Source organism: Gouania willdenowi, chromosome 1 (genome assembly GCF_900634775.1).
Source record: "Gouania willdenowi chromosome 1, fGouWil2.1, whole genome shotgun sequence".
In the NCBI taxonomy this organism is placed as follows: Eukaryota; Metazoa; Chordata; class Actinopteri; order Blenniiformes; family Gobiesocidae; genus Gouania; species Gouania willdenowi.
In genome coordinates, this window is record NC_041044.1 from 37,514,279 (window position 1) to 37,534,835 (window position 20,557).

The following is a 20,557-nucleotide window of genomic DNA, read 5'->3' on the forward strand; positions in this document are numbered from 1 at the left end:
TAATTGTAATTGATTTTCTGGGGGGAAATAATAATTGTAATTTAATCGTAATTGGAAAAAATGACGGTCATCGTAATGAAATTGTAATTAAATATGGATAATTGAAAATGTACCGTATTTTTCGGACTATAAGGCACACTTAAAATCCTTTAATTTTCTCAAAAATCGACAGTGCGCCTTATAATCAGGTGCTTCTGTCAGTATTCTCCAGGGCAGCTGTGGCTACATTGTGGCTTACCACCACCAGTATGACTGATGTGTGTGAATGAATAATGGTTTCTGTAATGCGCTTTGAGTTTCCTTGAAAAAAACGCTGTATAAATCCATGCCATTATGATTATTGTGAACGGTTTGTGTTTCTTAAAAGCTTCTTTAGCCTCCATGGTTCTCTTCTTCTTCTGCATTACATTTCCCATCTGATGTTGATACGTATAGCTGTAGGATTTAAATTTGTGGACCTGCTCCAGTGAGTCGACCACGTGAATGTTCAGCTTTAACAATCATTGTGAGAAGTTGTTTACATCCTCAGAGGTGTCGGGAGGTTCAAAAGGACAAAGACAAAAACATCAGCTTTCTGTTTTCATCGCAGACCTCGAGCATCTGTGTGTGTTTCAGGATCCCCGGACGCCTCAACGACAGACGGACGCCTCTCGGAGAGCTCAACTGGATCTTTACAGCCATTACAGACACCATCGCCTGGAACGTGTTGCCTCGAGGTAAGGCCAGACACACGGTAGCGCTGTACTGGGTAGGTAATCTATTAAGAAGGCCACAACCTCCTCATTATACAAAAGCCTGATTATTTAAGTTTTAAGCATCATTTTATTCCCAACTTTTAAATAAAAGCGGCCGTTTGAATCCTTCAACCACATGCATGTGTAAAATTACCATGACAACACATTTTTTAAAGAGGAACATCTGAGCTTTCAGAAATTTAGATTTTTTTTTCTGAAACGACAAATGTTGAGTTATTGTAATTTTAAGCGTGCTTGACCAAATGTGTCACCACTGCTACGTTCAGGTTCAGTGGGAAATCTGTGCATTTCCATGGATTTATAAAACAGGTAAAACACCCTCTACTCATTGGTTGAGTTATCAGAGCTCATAGTTACAGTTTGTAATGTTTATTGGACATATTAGACACTCCACCGAAATCGCTGTTGGTCAGAGACATTCTGAGTTTCTCCAAGTTAAGGAAGTGACGTGTGAAAACTGTTGTTTCACTTCCACTAGGGTGGACCACTACACTTGGCCCAACCTCGGTATACTCAAATTACTTGACATTTTCTTCAGTCTAGTAGATAAATAAGTTGTTACTGTCTATAATGTTTAAAAAAATTATTTTTCTCTTTATAACAAAACAAAAAAAAAACTGAATCAAGTCAATCACCTTTATTATGTATTACATGATATGTAAACAAAGAATGTCATATAAACCTTTAAATTATTTAATTATTGAAACAATGAGAAACATATAGAAAAAATAAATATATATATTCATATATATTTTTTTTAATGAAAATGCTTACAAAACAGTAAATAATAATTCAATATAAACTTTAATAATAATTAGCTGTGAAATTTTGCATCATATCGTCCCATGCTGACTCTGAGCTTTATTCTGTCTGTTGTCAGTGGAGACAGGAGGTCATGAGGTCTAGACCAGATGATGGAAAATGTATCATAACTTCCTATAGGATAAGTTTCTCCCAGTGTCTCCTTCGTTTTCAAATCCCTTCCACGGAGGTTTGATCATCCAGGAGGATCTTCCAGCTGATATTTCTTATTAAATCCACCAATATTTGGTCTCTTTCAATCCATCTTGGACTTTACTTTCTCTTCCGCTTTCCTCGTGTGTGACGATTTTGTCTTTAATGATTCCGTCACGTGTGAGAGTTCGAACTTCTGCAGTTGTTTACAATATTCCTACGCCCCTCCCTGCATGCGCTAGAAGACATTTTTACAACTTAGAAATTAATTTTGTCCGACAACAGGAAGGTTTACTTTTGACTTGGATTGTTGTTTCCTAAACCAGGCATTAGTATTGGAGTTGATTTATCACAGTGTTTCCCATCAGCTGAATCATTGAAGGCAGCTTTGTGTTTTTGGGCTGTGAAGAAGTCCCTGGACAAAGACGTCCAGGCAAGGATGAAAAATGAAATAGTCCATGTGGTGCCGCTGTGGGGCAGCCCAAATGAGGCCGCTGGTGATAAAATAGAACTGCAGAGTGCACAGCAGCAGAATTTAACACGCATCAGTCGGTTCTTCTTAATTATTTTCATTAATTCATCACCAGAGACTTTCAAGGTTTTCTTGATTAAAGCAATAACCAGGGTACCAGACATGGGAATCTGGCAACCCAGAGGCTGCTCATGGGCCTTGGTCTGATTTCGTGCGTCGCCTTAAACGAACACATAAAATGACTTCATAAAGACACAAAATGACAGATAAATGACTCCAAAAAGACCCGAGATGACTACAAAAGTCTACAAAACATAAAATAAAAATGTAAATGAAAAATCCACACAAAAAAGAGAACAAAAATACACAAAAATGACTAATAACATCGACCAGAACAGACAGAATGACAGAGAAATATACAAAAACACACAAAATTATAACAAAAATACTTTCACTAAAATAAACATATCAACATCAAACACACACAAACCCTTTGTTCCTTTCCGTATTAATGCTTAATTTGGTTATTATTCTAAATGCTGACATGAAAGTTGATGATGTAATAAGAGTCTCTGTACTATTTATTTCTTGTCATTAAATGTGTGTTTAGCTTCCCATGTTCACTATCTATACCTTTGTTTAAAGTCTGGTGCAGTCTGTGGCTGTTTGGTGTAAAATAATAATAAAAGTATTCATGCATCAGATTACAGTCATAAATATATTGTGTGTGGCCATCTGTCCTCACTGGACAAGCAACGCCCTCCTCTCTACCTGTGTGTGACGCACACTCACACAACCACTCACACAACCACTCACTCACTCACTCACACACACACACAAACACACACACACACACACACACACACACACACACACACACACACACACACACACACACACACACACACACACACACACACTCCCACACACTCCCTCGAGACCAAAACTGTATCTGAGTTTGAATAGCAATGTGACGGTGCTGACGGCTGCTTTGAGAGCCACTGGGCTGAGGTGGTAATGAAGCATCCAACACCATTGGCTACATACAGGCTACACACAACTGTTAATGAGCTAAAGCTAATGTAGCTATGACTGATTCATCCATCCATCTAACCCTCATCCAACAATCTATCCAGCAATCCAACTGCACATCCTTTCATCCTTCTATTCATCCATCTGTTTCTTCTTCTGTTTGACCATCCTTCCTTCCATCCCACAAAGCAGTAAATCAATCCATCCATGCATCCGTTCATCCTTCTGTCCATCCATTCGTCTATCCATCCAACCAACCGTACAGCTGTCCGTCCATCTGTCTTTCCAGCCATCATCAATCAATCCATCTATCATTCTGTCCATCCATCCATCCAACCATCCAATGAAAAATTTAGACAGCCATCCTACCGCACATCCTTTCATCCGTCTATTCGTTCATCCCTTTGATCTTCTGTTAAACCATCCATTCAACCAACTGTACATCTGTTATTTCTTCCATCCATCCATCCATTTATCTGTCCATCTGTCTGTCCATCCATCCATCCGTCCTTTTTTTGTCCATCTGTCTATCCAGTCATCCGTCCTTTTGTTAGTGCATCCATCCATTTATCCATCTGTCTATCCATCCATCCGTCCTTTATTTTTGTCCATCCGTTTGTCCTGTTGTTTATCCACTCGTGCGTCTACACATGATTACACACAGTTTAGTGGACAAAATCAGGACAAACTGAACATCACTTCCTGTTAAAGAGGCAGTAGCGTACCAAATGAAGTGGCTGCTGATGAACTAATCCCATAAACACATGAAGGTCTCTAGAGCAGTGTTAAATAGATGGTTATACCAAAAAGGCAACAAGCCATGAACCTTCTATGTAACACATTTGTGATTTGTTTCAATCTATTTAACAGAAACGTTACACCTGCATCACAGTATAACTTCTCTGCAGTGACAGAAAACATCTGTTAACTATTAATGGAAGAGCTGGAATAATAGTAAATATGTGTGTCGTGTTTGTCAACACTGTCACGCTCTCTTTTCGTTTGACAGATTTGTTCCAGAAGTTGTTTCGTCAGGACCTTCTGGTCGCCAGCTTGTTCCGCAATTTTCTGTTGGCAGAGCGGATCATGAGGTCATACAACTGCACGCCAGTCAGCAGCCCCCGCCTGCCCCCGACATACATGCACGCCATGTGGTAAGACACACACACACAAACACACACACATGCACACTTAAACGCCTCACAACAGGCTAACAGCAGTGATTAGACGTGATACTGAGTGTTCACCACACATGATTGGATCTCAGATGCACATTTAATGATTTGAAGTGGTTCCCTTTAAGACACTATTGAGTTATTTAAGTATAAATATATGTACAATGCTTTGGTCTTAAATTGTCTCAACACCAACGTGGTCATAAATTAGGAACCTCACTGTGAAGCTCTATTTCTGTTTTATAAAGAGATACTGACTGTGGTTTGTGCTGTGTTCATGTTAGTCTGTTTGCTTTAAACAAGGAAGAGGGAAGGGGAGGTTTGGGAAAGTAATGTTGGCTGTGTCTCAGCCATCCAGGAGGAGCTCAGAGTGGAGATGCTACTCCTCTGCATTGCTTGTGGTAGACCTGTAATCTGAATAGTTATAAAGCAGAAGCAAGTAAAAATATCCTATTCCTCTTGCGAGATAAGTTGTAAATGTCTGCAGGTTTTGGAGTGTGCTTTCCATACCAGAAGTATATTGCCCAAAACGCTTCCCTTAGAACAGGCTGTTTCTGAGTCTACTTCCTGGTATGCAAATGAGCTGTGTCTGACCACGCCCACTTCATGTCCCACTCTGGTAGCAGTTAAAATTGTATGTCTTTTGTTGATCGTTTCCTTTTGTGGGTTAATGCTAACAACATTAGCAGCAGCAACTGAGCAGTGTTAGCCACCGTGCTAACGTTACACTGACATTTTAACAGCTAGCACCTTATCATGCTAGTTAGACTTATGCAGTAAAAAAAAAAAAAAAATTATATGAACTTATCTTCCACGTTTGTGCTTGACTCATGAAGTATTGGCAGCACATCTTGCTTTATCCAGAGTTTTTAAGCTAAGCTAGCTCTGTACAGGCCCATGTTTTCAAAGCAGTCCTCAATGAAGTGCCGACACACACACAAAGAACATTTGGGAATGTATTTGGGTACCATCAAAGATAAACATTCAGCCACTGGGTCCTGAGAGTCTCTGCTAAGGCTCGTCCAGTCTTTACCGTGTCTGTTAACCTGCAAAGTAATAGTGAGGGTGGAGCTCACCTCCCTGTGGGAGGGGCCGAAGGAAGAGGTATTCCTCTTATGACATCATAAACGGAGCAAACTCAAACTCGCCTGCCTGAGCACACATTTCACAAAATGTGGAGCAAACAAGGGATCATACGTGTAGAATTTTATTAATGTTATTTCATAGTAAGGCTATGGAGATACATATTCCTATTAGAAAACCATTAAAAAGGTAAATTTGTATAATACGGGACCTTTAATCCCCCCTTCACTTTGACTACAGTGTCCCTACAAGGATGTGTATCTGTTTACCTGCTAATCCTGAATGTGTGGGAAAGGGAGTGAGGGATGAGCTCTGATTGTGGGGGTTTGGACCATTTCACCTCACTCTGATTGATCAGGTGTCGATAAATCTATCTGGGCGAGATATCAAAGAACCTGCTCCACCCATGTAACACCAATCCACATTTCCCTGACGTCCATAAATGCAAATGTCAAATGAAACCAGGCAAAGGTAACTGATGATCGAACAGGTCTAGATCTTGTTGGTGGGGGCAGGAGGTGGATTTATGTCTTTTCTGTTTTGCTCGAATTTGCTCGAAGTTTCCACATGACAAACAGGAAGTTTCCACTGCCCAACCAGAAGCTACAAAAGAAGCTACATCTCTTCATGAGATGTACCTCTTAAAGCTCCGATCTGCCTAAAGGAAACTTGGAGCTGGTTTCACGGAAATCAAAAATCCTAAATTTCAAACCATGCGAGTCTTTAATGGTAACAGAAAGAATTTGACTGGATAACTGTTGGGAATGTTTGTGTACCTTGTCTAGTTAGAACTGGATACTCTCTTTATCACACCAATGTGAACCCTTTGACATCGCCATTGCTGCTGTTGTTTATTTATTTATTTATTTATTTGATAGGGACAATGCACATTAATGCACATCTACATTGAAACAACAAAAACAGATGTAAACATGCCAGATTATAGCCACAGGGCTAATTCACATCCGTAGTCCCTAGGCAGATGACAGAAATACATAAAATACATCAAACAATGTAACAGAAATGAATAAGTACAAGAAAAGTAAAAGAAGAGTCACTTAATGGTCACGAGACTAGTTTGCTTTAAGCCACACTTTAAGTTTGGTTTAAATAAAGGAAATGTGGGACATTCCAGTGAGGGGAAGACTGTTCCATAATTTATAGGCCTTCACAGACAGAGCTAGGCTTAATAGATTATGTTTTTGTAAAATATTATCAAAGACATTTTATAGAGTTCACACCATCGAATGACCAAGTTGAAAAACAATATTCACTATGTGATAAGTCATATAATGTAAAAACACCTTGACAACCCCAAATGGTAGGAATTGACACATTTGTTTAAAATTTTGGAGATTAAATTTGACTGTATTCAATATTCTTTTTACATGTTTTTTAAAACTTAATGTGGAGTCAAGGGTCACACCAACGTATTCAAATTCCGAGACAATTTCTGATTCTTCTCCTCTTAAAAATACACCAGATTGTTTTATGTCGTGAGACTGTTTAGTGAACATCATACAAACTGTTTTTTGCATTGAGTAGCAGGCAGGATTTAAAAAGCCATTCATTTACCAGAGCGAAGGTCAGGATGGCAGAAGCCTCTTCAATACTTTTTGCACTTGTGTCGATGACTTCATCATCAGCATACATTTGAAATTCAACATCAACACAAGTGTTAGGAAGGTTGTTTATACATAAAGAAAATAATATGGGACTGAGTATTGACCCTTGAGGCACACCGAGGGGGACATCAACGATTTTACACTGTTAATGTTAACACACTGTTTCCTTGAGTCTTTATCCATTGAATAGCATTTGAGGCGAAGTTGAAATATGTTTGTTTAGATAATAAAATGTCACGTTTGACAGTGTCAAATGCGTTTTTAGATGTAAAAACACAGCACCAACACAAGCATTATTATCCCATTTACTTGTTGTTTTGGCGTATGTAACCATTTGTGTGCTCAAGCACAACCTTGCCATAAAAGCAATGTGCTTTTAAGGGCTACTTACTTGAAAAACACCAAAAGATACAAAATCCCAACAGAGCTAACATGCAATAGAATAGAATGAAGGACACAGAAGTGTTAAAGTCTTCTCTCTTTATTTAAAATTATTTGGAGAACTCAGACCTGGACCAATGATATTTGACCATGTGAGGCCGGCGGGGGTGCCGTGCATTTTACTGAATTGGTCAAAAATATTTCGATAGCAAAGTGGTTGTGTTGTTGGATGTGTTTTCTTGCTCGCTGTTGGCTGACAGTGTTTTAGATACTAATCCTGGCCAGTGGGGGCAGTAGAGAGCAATATGATATAGTGTATATGTGAGCAGGTCACGCGTTTTTCTGCTGGTCCTCTGCTTGAAAAATGAAAAGTTCTCAGAGCCCCCCCATCGTGGCAAAATTTTAAAAAGTGTAACTGTTTAAAATACAAAATACAAATCTAGATCCTTCTTCAAATCTCATAAAAATAACATATTTGCAATCACAGATTTTAGAACAGTTATAATAAACCTCTTTGTTAATGAAGTGCAAAGAAAGAAAAAAAATGTTCTATATTTAGGAACAAGGTTTAGCAAAGCCATTCTAAGAATCCGTCACCCGTCCCCCTCAGACACTCTGCTTTTGCGTTAGCTTTCAGTCATTTTTGTCTGGGGTATTTTTTATAGTTAAATTAAAATCATCCTAAACTATATTTTCAAACCTCTCAAAATTTAATAAAAATGTTTTTGCAAGTGTGAGCCAAAGCATGTGGGTGTTTTTACTTGCTCCTTCCCTCGAGCATATGTCTACCCCTCGTCCGTGCTAAGTAAGTACATGTGTTTGTATCTCATTTATATTTATGCGCTGACTCTTTCTGTTGTTGCACTCCGTACGGTTGGCTCTACGCTGCCACAGGCGGATCCACACCAGAGCTGGGTTTGTTGTTGTTTATTGCTGCTGTTAATACCTCCAACATGCACATTGGAAACATGGTTGCATTTACATTTTCACGAACGCACAGTAGACACATTAGAGGGACTCCACGCATGTAAAAGCAATGAGGAAAAGTCACTTTCTGTTTAGTCATAGCCAAATCATTACAACTATAAACAATGGTAGTGTTTGCTTTTAGCTGATGACACTCTGCCATGAATCAGGAATGGTTTAAGGAACAAAAAACCTTGCTTCGTATTTCCCAGCTCTTAATGCAGTCCATCATCTCTTGGGTTTGCTGGAAAAACAAATCTTATTCACTTTTTGTATTGTTTAGTTTTTTTGACTGCTGCCATCCAGGTAGTGTCAGGAATTATACCAAATGCTCTTGTTTTTTTAAAAGCCATTCATGGCAGCCTCATGCCGGATGCTTACTTGTCCTTTTGTGATAATTCCTCACTTCAGTTTCATTGAATATAGTGGAAATGTTATTTTAATTCAGTAAAGTCCAACATGAACACCCGTGGGGCCAAAACAAAAGAAGAATCAACTAAATAAAAAACACAGGAACATTTATTCAGGATCAGGATCTGCTGCAGATACCTCAGTCCATTGTGTTGTTGCGTTTGTCATTCCGTGTTGTGTTCTGAGCTCTCAAGGGATTTTGTGTTGTGCTGTGCTGTGCTGTGTTGTGCTGTGTTGTGTTGTGTTGTGTTGTGTTGTGTTGTGTTGTGTTGTGCTGTGTTGTGTTGTGTTGTGTTGTGTTGTGTTGTGTTGTGCTGTGTTGTGCTGTGCTGTGCTGTGCTGTGCTGTGCTGTGCTGTGCTGTGAGCTTTTAGGGCCACCATGGTAAAGAACGTTGTAACCCTGTTTTTAAAATGTACTATATTTATGAAGGAGTAAGCAGCGACTCTTACGAGTATAGTATTGTAATACACAATGAGCTATTAATATATTGTTGCAGGTGATATTGTAATAGAAACATAGAAATCTCGATATATTGCCAAGGCTGGTCAGACCTTGACCTCTGAAAACACACTAATGGCGTCCCATGTAGTCTGAATGGTATGCAAACATCCCCCCTGGCATCATAAACAACAGATTTACAGTTGTAATAATAACAACTTATTTTTAAAGCTCACATTGTGCTGCTTTGACTTCAGGGCTGATCACTGATCACTGCTCCATGTTTTCCAATTAGTGCAGCATCGCTTTGTTACACAAACATCTCCCACCTTCTATTGTTTCTCTTCTTCTTTAAATGCCTCCCTACATCCCACCCACTCATTTTCTGGGCTTGTGTTGAGGAAGGAATAAAAAAATAACTCTCTCTGCCTGAAGGAGGCTTGTTGTGTAACAGCCAGGATTCTCTTTTTGGCTCCTTCAGTCTTTGGAGCAGGCGTGAGTCCTCTCCTCCTCCTTTGGCACGATGCAGTATGTGTGTGTGTATGTGTGTGTGTATCACCAACTCATACACACTGCACCATTGTTTAATATTAGCTTTAACAAGTGAGGGCCAGCTTTTAGTGTCACAGATGAAAGTTAAAGGTGGACGACCGACGCTGATGTCCGGAAATGAGCATTAACTGTGTGTGTGTGTGTGTGTGTGTGTGTGTGTGTGTGTGTGTGTGTGTGTGTGTGTGTGTGTGTGTGTGTGTGTGTGTGTGTGTGTGTGTGTGTGTGTGTGTGTGTGTGTGTGTGTGTGTGTGTGTGTGTGTGCGCGCGCGTGTGCTGCTTCATGTCTGTGAGTTGGTGACAGTGCAACAATCTTCAGGTGACAGAGAAAAAAGAGACAAGTCAGCAGCCATCTGCTCGATGTTCGTCACCAACACACACACACACACACACACACAGAGTCCAGATTTGTAACAACACAAATAAACACACTCATAAGATTTAGACTCACAGTGACTCAAAATATACACACACACACACACACACACACACACACACATATGACAGACTTGTAAAAACATAAATACACACACTCAAAAATTCAAACTAATACAATGTACAGGCACATTCAAACACACACAGATTAAAGGTGTAGTCCACCGTGTTTGAAAGCTAGCACATTTCAACCTCCTTTTAGCTCCACCTCCTCCTCCCCCTCCCATTAGGGCTTCGTCCCAAGCCACGCCCCCACAACCCTAAACGTGCATAGGGCCGACTCAGCCATTTCAGCACATTTTGGAGTGTAGACACAAGGAGAGGGTAGGGGGTGGAGCAGGATGAGACATGAAGGCATCTGATTGGTTGATTCCATCTGGACCGAATGGCACGGATTGGTCATAGTTTTTACAGGATTCCAGCTGCTTCAGAGCCCTGACTCTCTCCCTTCCTTTTCTTAATACATGATGTATCGACTACTCTCAGGATGGAAGCACCAGTTCATTCAGTAGAACAAAAAGTGTTTCCATATAGGACTAAAGACTACAGCTCTAAAAGGGTGACATCATTATAGAGAGACTAAAACACACATACTACGATTCAGACTCACATCACACTATGCTAGACTCACACACACACACACACACACACACACACACACACACACACACTGGTATGAGGTCATTTGTATTTGCTGACATCCTGGGAGCTAAAGTTGTGTCGTCCTTCCTGTGAGGAGTCTTTGCTGATTGGAGCGCTCGCTCTGCTCGTTTACACACAGCTCCATTACATCAACACCCGCCTCAGTCCCACAAGTCATAATATAATCACAACCAAAATGCCTCTGTGATGCTTTTCTGTTGGAGGAAAACACATTTTACACTCAGATGCTCTTCTTAGAGCTGCTGAATGCACACACTCACACTTGTTTACAGCTCTGTCAAACTCATTTATTCTGCTTTTTACCACCGAACAAGTAATCCCATATAATGCCGCCGCTCACACTCGTTTAGTTTCTCACGTCTCAGAGAGTAAAGCTTTTGGATGGAGGATAAACTTTTACCAAATCACTGTTTGTTCGTTTAAAGAAACACACACACACAAAAAAAGGTTCCAGATTCACAGCCATTTGAACGACTGTCTATGAAAAGGTGTACAAACAGCATTATAACTGATGTTTAAAAGTCAATGACGACACAAATTGATCCAAATGACCACAAAAATCAACTTTACAACAACAAAAATATACTAAATATCAACAAATAAGACAAGTGACTCGGTAAACACACAAAACAACAACAAAAATACACTAAATGTCAACAAAATTGGTCTGAATTGTGGTTTTTAAATCGTAATTTTCTCTGCACAGTTTCTCCGTGTTTGTGATTAGTCTGACGCTGCCATCGCCGCCCCTTTTATGTGAGCGTGCACGTAGCCAGGTTGGAAAACTTTAGGTTAAGTGAACGTTTTGATATCCAGCTTTGTAGTACAGCTGCTCTGTGACGGAGAATGTTTGGTTCAGTGACGCTAACGGAGAGATATCCTAGATATATTTATCCAGTGTCATAGTACAGGCCCTTAATGTAAACTGGGCATCCTTCGTACAGCATTGAGCGTGAGTGTGGCTCAACTCTGACTTTTTGCTAACGAAGAGGAAAAAAGCCCCAGCGAGCCTCTGGGAGCCGAGGAGGAGAGAAAAAAAAAGTTACATAAGCACATGAATTAGAAATGAGGACCATGAGAGTGGAGCTGGTGTCGAGAGAAGGATTAAAGGATCCTCGCTGGCCGATCCAGGACCTCGGGCTGGAAATCCAGAGAAGAGGAGAAGAACAGGAGTGAGTGATGGGTTGGAAACACTGTAAAATAATAGTTTTGTTATTTTTCACTCACCAAAACCAACCAAAAACTGTAGCACAAACATGGAGGATTTATACATCCTTTACTCTCTCACTGTCTGCCTTTGTATCTCGTTCTCTCCTTATTCACTGTAAGTGTTTTAATAGCCTCTACCATCTGTTGATGCAGTATTTAAACACTGCTTTCATTGGATTTAGTTACTAATCACTTTACTGTTTCTGCCCTTTAGCATTTTGTACATAATAATTGTAACCTGTAGTACAGTATAAACAAAATGAGTCCAGTCTTGTGTGTTCCTCTAAAACTAGGGATGTAACGATTAATCGTAAGGTAGTTAAAAATCGATTCATAGGTATTACGGTTCACATCGATATTCTGAAAATTTAATCGCAGTACTTTTTTTAAACTATATCTATTTATCCTTCTCTTGTTTAACAGTGTGGGCTGCGGGCGGAATCTGCTTCTTCTTTCTTTCTGGCCGCCTTCTACTCTTAAACATGTTCATAAATGATTCCTTACCCCTTTAGCACCGAAACTGTTTTTTTTTTTTTTTAAAGTCCAATTGTTAAGGCACAAAAAACATTTTTAGTTGCACTTTTAAAAAGAAAAAACTATTATGCAGTTTTGCATTGTTTACTATAGAAGCATAATTTAAATTAATAGGCTTCTTCTTCATTTGTATTAATCCTTTATTTTATTCAAGATTTATTTTTAGTGAAATTGCATTGTTTTGAATAGTTTATCAAAGGATTCTTTTGACAATGAAATGTAAAAGGAAAACACAACAGTTAAAACACAAAATGACACAATATACAAAAATTACATACTAATGTACTACTCATACTAGGTCTGACGTCAAAATCAGAATGTAGTGCGTTCACATTAGATAGTATGCAAAGGTTGAGTACATGAGAAAGAACCGAATGTATACTATATGGGGACATTTTTTAAGTATGCATGGTGGGCACGCTAGTCACACTCAACCGCCCCATGATGCAGAACGTAAAATCATCCTGGGATGATCCCGGCTTCAAACTAAAAATTAAACATCCTCCTTTCAAAACAAAAGCATCTCTTCCTGTCTTCCATTAGTTTTCAATGCTTTTGTAAATAGGGCTCTTGTTTTGAAGTTAACTGGAGGTTTTGTCAGTAGCACAATGCCGGGTCTCCAAAAATGTCTGAAATGTCGACTCAAGTTTTCTGGATCAACTGACCACATCATTTCATAATTTTCACATGTGGAGAATTAACAGAGATATTTAGCCTCAGTGTGCTTCGGGTTTTTATTGTTGTAGGTTTGAAATGTATCTTGGGAAACTTGGAAGTATACTTCAGTGAGAATGGTGATCATCCTAATCATACTTATAGTATATAGTAGACAGTATGTACTCATTGAGTTTGTAGTGTATAGTACAGAGTGTGACATTTCAAACACAGTCTTTGACTTTTATTCCTCTGGAGCTTTTTTTTTTCTTCTATTTCCACTTCTTACCCTGATGTCGGTGCTTTTTTTTCTGGCCTAATGGTAACAAAAGGCTTTGAAAAGAGAGACCCCATCAGCCCTGGTGCCTGTGGTCATATTTTGCATAGTTTTGGGTTAATTTCCAGTTAATCACACAGCACAAAGACCGATATGTGATTAAAACGCTGTTAATTCTGCACCTCAGCCATGACTGTCCTGCTGTTTGTGTGTGTGTGTGTGTGTGTTCCCTGGCGGCAGGCAGGCGTGGGACCTGGCCGTGGACATCTGCCTCTCTCAGCTACCCACCATCATCGAGGAGGGCACCGCCTTCAGAGTAAGTGGCGCCTGACGACGAAGCGATGTGACAAACGGCTGAGTTTGCAGCTCTGAGCGATGAAGTTTGTGTAGCGTTGATGGATGACATTCATCGTGGCTCTGCTCAGACTCGAGCATCCGTAACACCTCTGACGGCCTCCCCAACACGCACACATAAAAATGTGTCGGGTGTGATGAGTCATGTGTGCGTGTCCAATAAAAACCCTCCTATCCTGCACGTTTGCAGGCGTGATGGAAAGTCTCAGCAGGGGGCTGATGGAGCAGGTGGCGTCTCGGCTGATTCGGGTCAAAGCACAACATATTTCAGCAGGTCACAGACCCTGAGACGTGCAGCCACATGTGCTTGGAAAAGGAGGAAAAAATGGGCCAAAGCAGCACTTTTATCCTCTACCTGCTCCCCGTAGGTGGGCGTCTCCTCCATCGCTCCTTGGGGAGTGTTTTCTCCCCCCTTCCTCCTTTTCCTTCTTCTGCGCTCAGGCTGAAAACACTTACCGCCTCTGTAATTGAGCCTCCGAGGACCACTAAAGGAGATGTGCCCTCTCCGCCGCACTCTGTCTTTGAGGAGCCTTTAATTCTCCTGTGATGAGCTGCAGCTCTTCACCTTCTTCACTCTGCTGCAGGGAATTAGTGAACAGAATGAGTTTGTCTTGCTTTTAAAAACATAATTCTATTAGCTTTTTGCAATCATTGTTTCACTTTATTATTTTACAATGATTAGTTTAATTATTATTGATTAATTTGGCCAGTATATTTTACTTAAATACTATTTGTATTTGTTTTTTGAAGTGGTATAGAATATATGTTTAGGAAATATATAAACAAATTTCAAAATTATTATAATTTATTAGATTGGATTATTTATTTTATTTTTATTTTTTTAAATATTTTAAAATTGTATTATCTTATTCTTATTGATGAGTTTGTCTTCATTTGTAAATATAATTCTCTTAGCTTTTTCCAATAATTCTTTCAATTTATTATCCTACTAGGGTTAGATTATTTATACCTATTATATAAATTTCATCAACGCATTATGTTCAAAACTAATGCAGGATCCTTAGAATAACGTCTACATGCATCAGGCCTGAATAAATGAGCAGCCTGACAGTAGAGATTGGGTCTGTGCTCTGTGTGTGATTATTTATTAAGTGTAACAAAATGTTTTTTCTCTGTGTTCCCTGTTCATAGCACAGTCCATTCTTCGCTGAGCAGCTGACGGCGTTTGAGGTGTGGCTGACGATGGGCGTAGAAAACAGGAACCCTCCTGAGCAGCTGCCCATTGTCCTTCAGGTAAACACACGCACATTCACACACACACACTCACACACACACAAGACTAATCCAAAGTCAATTCATAGACAGAGGTTCACTAAAAGCTGCGATTAAACAGGACGCTATGGACACACGTGTGGAGCTGATCCATACTAAGGTATGGGAGAGGAAAACAAATGACAAGACGGAGCATCTGTCAACAGTTAGAGATGGTTTTTTAAGTTATGTGACATCAAAGGTGCAATAAATATGCTTTGAGGACCAAGCAACAGCCTTCGATTCTCCTAAGAACCTGACCAATAAGTGATTTAAACCCCTGTTAAAGCTCTGTGATCAACGAACCAATAGGAGCACAAGAAAGGTTTCCATTTCATCCTTGGATGAGCAACTCCTTTCCAAACATTAACTTTATTAGCACTACTTCACTCATACTCGTACATAAACTCTACAAACATATTAGACACATGCATAAAGGATGTTTCAATCCATGACTAAAGAGTGGTTGACTAAGGATAGTGTCAGAAGTGCCCCCTCAAGGTGTGCTGAGGTATTGCAGCACGTGCGGTGATAGTTCAGCGCTCTTTATTGTTGCTCATTGGTGATTGTTGTAAAGGGAAGTGTGATGTGGACGGACAGGCACAGGGTGTGTGTGTGTGCGCGCGCGTGTGTGTGTGTGTCATGACCATGATAATCTACGGTACAATGTGTGGCTCTACAGAGAAATTTCAGGAAGACGTTTTATAATCCCAGTCATTTATATTTTAAACTTGATATTGTCGCTGTATCTGTGATAAATCTTATTAGAGAGACATCAACAAAGGCCAACTTCAATTACTCGCTGCTGAAGACAATCATTTTTAATACGATAAAGACATAGTTTAGGCCTCAAAGATCAGTAAATTAAAGATCCTTTGCTAAAAAAAACAAAAGTTAAAATTTTCTGAATTGTTTTGCACATTGCATTGTGGAATGTGGATTCCTTTAGATGGATGCATAGCAGTGTTTTTGCTTCCTTCTAACTATGATTTCTTGTGTTTGCCTCCAAGTCAAGATTTGAATCCGGCTGATATTGAATGTCTGGTGGAGTGAGGTGATATCACTGGGAATACTGGAAAAAAACTAGAACAAAAATGAAGTTAAGCCAATCACTGTCCTCCATGTCTGGAGAAGAAAAAAATCACATGCAGTAAGAATGAAGTAAAAACACTTATTCGTATTGTCTTACAGGACTCCACATCCCACAATGCAATGCACCAAACTTTTTGTGTGTGTTTACAGTGGAGATGAAAACTAGCTTTTGAGTGGAATTATCAGTTTTTCACATCTTTTTTCTGAGCAAATGATCATTTATTTATTGATAATATTCTCTTCCACGTCTGGATTCTGAACTTTTGTTCATCAGAAAAGTGGAAACGCTTTATAAAGTCCAGCATTTCAGCTCCATTTTTGAAGCGTGCCGTGCTAAGTGGAAGCTCCGCCTCCTGCTGTGCAGTGAACATGTGGACCACGCCCAAATCTTTTATTGTGACGTTGCTGGAGCTGAACCCTGTCACACACTCTGGTCTTTAGCTCTCACTGGGGCCCACGTGTTGCTGCGTCGTATCACAGGCGCTGACGGTGAAACCTCTCGAGTTGCATGGTAATTTCCCGCTGACTCAGCACTCTGCAGCCCGTCCATGCAGCATTTCTGCCAGGAGACGTTAAACGGCGAGGGAGGCGAAGGACGGAGCTCAGTCTGTGTGTTTTAATGTGGACACTATATGCAGCTCCTCTCTGTGCTGTGTGATGTAACACACACACACACACACACACACACACAGTATTCAAGGCGTACAGAGAGGTGCCATGTTCAGGGTTGGGGTCAGTTTCATGTTTCAACAACTCTATTACAATTACAGTGACCAACATTTTTTTTCCCAATTCCACAATTAAATTAAAATTATTTTTTATCCTCAGAAAGTCCATTTCAATTATGTTCTCAATTACTTAAGTTCAATTACGGGTCCAAAATAGCTGTAAAATACACTAATAAGAAATATCTATCATCTAATTTTTTTCCTATCTAATGGTTACATTGTTAGGCTTCCTAATCAATGAAAATATAGGTTTTAATATTTTTGGTGTGGGCGTCTGAGCCTTTTTTTGTGTAGATTTCATTTTGTTTTATTAAATTTTAAAATGTGGGAAAGCTTGTTTTGAAACATATTTTAATAATTAACTACATATGTGTAGAAATGTACATAGAACTGTAACATGGTTCCCCAGTTTTGCGTTAAATTATAATTGACCTTTTTTATAGAATTGTCATGACAATTACAATTACATAGTCAATTATCTAAACTCAATTACAAGTGTATTACGATTACAACAGCAACAGATTTTTTTGCAATTATAATTATGCCATAATTGTAATTAATTATCAATTACGTTATTGCAATTATAATTGACCCCAACCCCGGCCATGTTTAGTGACAGATGTGCCTTGGCAAGAAACATGCACAGGAGGGCGATCCATCATTAAAGGCTTTTTCTTGAAAAGAGCACAACAGCAGAGGCAACGTTGCAACACGTCGTCATGACAACAGCCAGTTACATCTAAGACGGGTCAGCAGGTTTTTCAAACGAGATAAATGTCAGAGAGTCGAGCTGTTAATGGTTAAACCTTCGTTCTTTTCAGTGACTTGGAATAAAGTAGAGACTTTAGAGACGCTGCAGCCATGCCACCACCACTGCAGCACGTCTTATATAAATAATCGAATACCCCTCCCCATGCTAGAACAAAACATAACTATATTTTTTGTTTAAGTATGATATATAAGAAGTGAGAAAATGGCTTTTGTGGTCACAGTAATTGGTAACAGGGGTGTTTTTTAGCGCATTTTAGTGATATACCTCGGTAACGACTTTCGCAATTTATTGAAAACACGTATTTATTAAATAAATATTTTTTTCAAAAAAAGTTTGTCATGTTTGATATCAAAATGTCGAGAATGATGAGACGCATCTTCAATAGAACAATTTGAGTCGCTTTGAAATCTATTTTGGCCGTCAGATGATAAAAAGTAACAAATTAACAGTCAAAAACTTTTTGACTTCGCAATTATTGTTGTGCAAGGATTGTCCATAACGTTGTCATTATACACGACAGAGTATTGTTTGAGGTTTTAAAATCATCCCAGTCTCGGAGGCTCAGTTACAGAGCCAATATGCAATACTGTGTTATGTTGCGTTCACCCCGGATGCGTCACGAAATGTCCGTATGTCCAGATTACAAACAAAGTCAATGGATAGATGCGTCCCAGATGCGACATCTTTCCAGTGCGGCTGTGCGATCTGACCCGCACGTCAAGTGCATTGGCCGTGCGAGCACGCTCCCGATTTTACGCATATACGCACATTCGCAAGAGTTGAAAATATTGAATTCCTGCGAACGTTTTGCATGACGAAAGCCAATCAGAGTCTTTGTTGACGATGACGTCAGGCCGTCAACACGGACACCGGTTTGTTCACCCATTCAACCATGGAGTAGAAGCTGTGTGTGACCACCTGGAGCTGTATGACACGGCCTTTACAGGACATTTTTTGATCCTGTGGACCCTGCGGTACGTTTCATACGGCAGATGCGTCCGGTGCCACAGAAGTCGCATTCGGTGTGAACGCAGCATAAAATTGATGCACTTCTTGTAGTGTTGACCTTCAACAGCATGTGCCGACTAAGTAAAAAAATTAACTGAAAATCACTCCAGTTCATTCCAAATTTCTGTTAATTTTCGTTTTCTCAATTTTGTCAGAAAATGAGGCTGTAATGTTTGTCATTATATATAATTGTTTCTTCTTGCCAATGGACTTAGAAAAATATTTTCTAAGAATGACGTCACTAAGAGCTACTTTTAGCCGTAGGATCGTTGTGAATTGGGCATTGGATATTTCCGGGAGTTTCTACACACAGCCATACACGCCGGCATATCCTTCATACTTTTTTTTTTAAAGGCGTTATTTTACTGTATTTGTGCCGCAGAATATACTGTATTTGCACAGTCGTGTGTTCACACAGGATCAAAAGAAGCAGATTTTCCTGGGAAACTTCTTTTGTGCATTAAAGCACTTTAGGTGTGAAAGCTAGAAAGATCTTGATGACGTGATTAGCAAAGTTGTACGAGTAGAGTTGGCTGTTTTAACACCATCAGAGCTCCAGTGGAGTCACACAACACCTCGGGTTATTTTGGTTTCAGGAGAGAGAAATGGTGACAATGTTTCAGCAACATTTACTTTTATCCACTAATCTTTGCACCTTTGTGTGTGTGAGAAAGACACGGGATATTATCACCGTGTTCGTTGTGATTACGATGCATTTTCCTGCCTCTGTGTGTTTATGTTGATGTGTTGTTTTATTCATGGCCATAAAACTGGCGTTTGTGTTGCTCAAAAGTGTGGAAGGAAGTCACAGGCGTCAAATCAGAGCCTGAGTTTTTTGACAGGTTGGAAAGTGAGGAGAGTGAGGAGAGCAGGTATTTAAGCTGCTTGGCACACACGCACACACACGCACACACATTCTCACACACACACAATTCTCTATGCTGTCGTAAAGCTGTACGTAGTGTGTGTGTGTGTGTGTGTGTGTGTGTGTACGTATGGCTTTCTCCATATGCTTTGTTCTCACAGGCAATCTGCTGCACTGCATTAAATTTACATAAACCACAAACACACTTACAATATACACACACACACACACACGTATAGAGTATTTTAGCAGCTACCAGATGCATCCTTAAAATAGTCTTCCTTTGCCAAATCACATCCATGGGAATCCAGGTTGGCTTCCCTGCACAAGCTTTGAAGCACATCAACTTACACACACACGCACACACACACACACACGCACACACACAATCATGCTGTTTCCTCTTACTCGTGTTTTCCATTTAGCTTTGGCTTTAAGGCTGTGTTCTAAATCACATACTAACATTCTACTCATACTAAGTCTGACGTCTAAGTGAGTATGCAGTGCGTTCACATTAGATAGTAAGGAAAGATTGAGTATGCGAGAAACATCCGAGCGTGTACTATATCGGGACATTTTTAAGTATACACGGTGGGCACACTAGTCATACTCAATCGCCCCATGATGCATTGCGAGCGGAACGTAAAATGGTCCTGGGATCGGCTTCAAGATAAAAATCAAACATCCTCTTTTCAAAACAAAAGCATCTCTTCTTGTTTTGTCCGTTAGTGTTGTCGGCATTAAATGTGTTTCCATGAGTTTTATGGATCAAATGAACACATGTTGATATTCCACTTGGTCACTTTCTCACTTAAAAAACTTTCAGCATTCTCAAAGATATTTAGCCTCAG

The 20,557-nt window shown here is 39.7% G+C and overlaps 1 protein-coding gene across 4 annotated transcripts in view; it reads left to right on the plus strand.

Annotated features, from left to right (window-relative positions):
* Window positions 1–20,557, plus strand: part of rptor (regulatory associated protein of MTOR, complex 1) — a 209,058-nt gene that overhangs the window by 114,893 nt on the left and 73,608 nt on the right. For all 4 annotated transcript variants that reach the window (XM_028443974.1, XM_028443982.1, XM_028443990.1 and 1 more), the window contains exons 9-12: window positions 616–716; window positions 4,223–4,367; window positions 13,856–13,931; window positions 15,122–15,223. In XM_028443974.1, coding sequence (XP_028299775.1) covers window positions 616–716; window positions 4,223–4,367; window positions 13,856–13,931; window positions 15,122–15,223 — 424 coding nt within the window. The remainder of the gene's footprint in view (window positions 1–615; window positions 717–4,222; window positions 4,368–13,855; window positions 13,932–15,121; window positions 15,224–20,557) is intronic.